The 4,006-nt window shown below is 31.2% G+C and overlaps 1 protein-coding gene across 1 annotated transcript; it reads right to left on the bottom strand.

Annotated features, from left to right (window-relative positions):
• Positions 1-2,447: 2,447 nt before the first annotated feature.
• Positions 2,448-3,551, bottom strand: LOC145126850 (uncharacterized). The gene has a single exon (XM_079062139.1). The coding sequence runs from the start codon at positions 3,549-3,551 to the stop codon at positions 2,448-2,450; it is 1,104 nt and encodes a 367-aa protein (XP_078918265.1).
• Positions 3,552-4,006: the final 455 nt, after the last annotated feature.

Here is a 4,006-nt window from a genome sequence, read left to right as displayed (position 1 = left end):
CAAAAATTCATGTTTTCTATAAAAAAAATTAAAAAATCTGCATTTAAAAAAAAACTTAAAAATACTATCTTTAAAAAAATATGAAAATTTGAATTATGATGTAAATTTTTAGACATTTATATTAATATGTTAAATAACACAAAAAAAATTAAACATTAAATGAGATTGCTAAGATGACGATCATGTCCTTAATGAATTACTTTTGATCCAACGTTCCACTTTTAGTTCTCGGGTTCTCGGGAAACTATGAGTTTTTAACCGATCTCAACCCTATATATATATATATATATATATATATATATATATATATATATATATATATATATATATATATATATATATATATGTAGGGAAAAGTTCAATAGAGAACCATTATTAATCAAGGAACCAAGGAACCAATCCAAAGCGTCAGAATTTAAAGCGATCAACGGCAAAAGTAAGGGTTGTAAACTTTTATAATGGACGGACATGTACCGGATTATAACAAAACTCACTTCCTTTTATTCATTTAAAAAATTTTTTAGGCCAAGTTTTTTATCGAAAAAAAAACCGAATATACCGTTGTTCACGATTTTTCGTCCTCATTCTATAGAGATCCATGATGATATATATAAAAAACGAAATTTTTTTTTTGAAAAAAACCCACTTAATTTTCTTAGTTTTTTCAATATTTAACTTTATTTTTATAAAAAAAACTACTATATACCAAAAAATATTAATTTTTTGTACTCTATTAATAAACATCAACACCGATTAAAAAAAAACATCGAACCGTTTAGATTCACACTGTGAATCTAAACTGTAAATGTTTCAATTTTTAACATTCATAGTATGAAAAATCTCTGTGAATCTGAATTACTATTATGCACACTGTGAATCTGAGAAGGTTCACAAAAAAAAAAAAAAAAAAAAAAAAAAACCTCGATCAGTATAGATTCACACTGTGAATCTAAACTGTAAATATTTCAAATTTTAACATTCACAATGTGAAAAAACTCCGATCAGTTCAGATTCACACTGTGAATCTGACTTATTATTATGCACAATGTGAATCTGAGGAGGTTCACAATATGAATCTGAACAGATTTACAATATGAATCTGAACTGAAATATCGCTTTTTTTTTAACATAAATATGAATCTATGTTTAAAAAGTAAAAAAAATATGAATTTTGATATATTTATTATTTTTTTTTCTATAAAAAAATAGAACTTAACTTTTTTTATCAAAGAAAATGAAGTGGGTTTTTTTCGAAAAAAAAAAGTTTGTTTTTTATATATCATCATTGATCCATATGGAAAGAGGACGAAAAATCGTGAACAACGGTATATTCGGTTTTTTTTTCAATAAAAAATATGTTCTAAAAAAAATTTTAAACGAAAAAAAGTGGTGGGTTTTTTTTGTAAAGGATAGATTTTTTTGGTATAATCCGGTGTGTGTGCGTACAATATAAAAGTGTACATATATTTCCTTGGCCGTTGATCGTTATGATTTCCGACGCTCACGATTGGTTCATTGGTTCCTTGGTTAATTATGGTTCTCTATTGAACCTCAACCTATATATATATATATATATATATATATATATATATGTGTGTGTGTGTGTGTGTGAGAGTATTAATCCATCCATGTTGAGTCAAGTTGGTACAAAAGGAGCAGCTTAAGCTATAACTACAAGCATGTGATCAATCAAGGAATGATTGTGTGAGAAATTACATAAGCTTTGCTGACCAATGATGTAGGTCTTAAATCCACAAAGGAATCCATTATCTGTTTGGTACCTAATCCAGCTTATTTTCGAATGAACAGAGCATTACTCATATGGTTCAAGAATCAGGATCTAGACTCGGCACTAGCAAAACCCAAACTTTGATTCAAAGAAAATAACACCCCAATGTCTTACAATCTGGCGTCGACAGATCCGCAAGTTTTGAACAAAAGAACATTGAAGCTTGTTGATTTTGAGTCTTTAGCTTACAATTATGGAGCAGATAACATCATTAAAAAAAGAATCAAATGTAAAAAGTGGTGTTTATGAATTGGAAAAATATAAAAGGATTAAGGAAGCAAATTTCGAGGATTGAAGAATTTCCCAATTTGCACAAAGTTTTTTTCATCATTCTAGACATTACGCAAATACCAATTGATATATAAAATTAAACAGACGTAACTGAAATAAAAAAGAAATTTCAATCATCTATTATATGTTGCATTTTCTCTTCGTCGGGGGCCAACAAACAATCATTGCAGTGGAGAAGTAGTAATATAAGAGAAGCCCAGTTCGAAATTTCCGAAAGGTTAACCAGCAAAACAAAACCCACAAAAGAGCAAACAAAAATATTTAAATAATAAATTGCAAGATTCACGTACACTAGTGGTTCTTAAGGTTTTGAAAATGTTGCCCAGATAGGAATTAACAAAATAAAGATAAGAGTGATAAGAAGCGATCACTCATCTAAGACATTAACACTTAAACAATCATGGGGGAAATACCACATCCATTCATAAAAGAACATGCACTGTTGACTTTTATTGTCATCAAGAAAGTAACCACAGCCCCTGTATGGTGTCTGAGTTTCAGGCCATGACTCCGGTTTAATAGCAACACAAGAAGTGAACCTGCTAAGAAAGAAAGCATATTCTCCTGTTATGTTTTCCGCCGCGACCCATTTCATTTCACCAAAATTTAATTCCAAAAGCTTTTCTGGTGATGATTCAGACCGATATATCATATAAAGCTTTTCTCCCCAACTTACAAACTCTGGTCGAAACGTGCTTCGCTTCGGATAATTTTTGGTTTCGAGTAAAGTCCATTTGAGATTTTGATTATGATCGAGTGTGAGTTCACATAAAGAAAAATCAATGTGTATGCTATATATCTTCCCCTTTAAAACATGTAAATCAAGGATATAGGGAGTGGGGCTAGCGGAGGAGATATGATTCCATCCTTGTTTATCCACAATAGAAAAAGATACCATTTGTGTACGTAAGACAACAAACACCCGCCCAGATATTGAAGGTGAAAAGACAAGGATACCCCTGATAGCCGTCATTCCTTTTTCATGAGCACCTACACTTAAGGGGTAATCGGGGAAATGAAGTTCATCTCTTGTGATAGGATTCACTAGCCAGAAGTCGCGGGTTTCCTTATCAAATAAGATAAAGTAACCACAAGTTGATCCAAAATAGGTCCTGCCAAAAGAATGGGGAATAATGGTTTTAAATCTTCTTTCTTTGAAGTCCTCAACGAAATAATAGGAGTCTTCCTTATTAATGTGGGGCCCGATGCTTATCTTCATGGGTGGTTTGGATGCCATAAACTTGTTTCTGTTAGAGAATGCAAATGACCTCCATGACTTGCAAACTCCACTGAATGCAACAAAATCAACAACTCCCAGTTTTATCATAACTAAAAAAAGCAGATCAAGGTTAACATCTAACCAAGATGCCACACCATCGTTGCAAAAGGTCTTGAACTTCTTTCTGCTAGATGATGACGATGATGATGCATCATCATCATCATTTCTTGTAACACTCATTGTCTTGGCCATTCCTAAATTTGCAAAAGGAAAGTAAAAACCACATAAGATTCAAGAGTTGTAAATTGGGCACAAGCTTGCACATACAAACAGATAATTGCCTTCTCGATGTATTGGACAAATTTTTTTCGAAAACTATATAAAATTTTGAGGTATGTAAAGGAGTCTCCTTAAAGAGGAATGTCGTACAAGACAAAGGACTTACAAATTTAATTTGATGTAAGGGAAACCCTTGTTGGAGATAAGGATAAAGTTCCAATGATTCAAAAGAAGAAGATAAATAACAAACTTTGACTTATATTATTGATATATAAGAAATGTATTTCAACAGATACAAACTGATACATATGACCCCTTTTTATAGTATGACAACAGGGGGTGATATCAAACCAAACATTACAATGTTTCACACAACCATCACAATGGTTTATGAAACGTTAACATAACTGCCATATTTAACATTAACT

This window comes from Lactuca virosa, chromosome 7 (genome assembly GCF_052849685.1).
Source record: "Lactuca virosa cultivar CGN04683 chromosome 7, Lactuca_virosa_CGN04683_v6, whole genome shotgun sequence".
Taxonomy (NCBI): Eukaryota; Viridiplantae; Streptophyta; class Magnoliopsida; order Asterales; family Asteraceae; genus Lactuca; species Lactuca virosa.
Note: the sequence above shows the minus strand (reverse complement) of the source record. Positions and strands in the feature narration are given on the sequence as shown.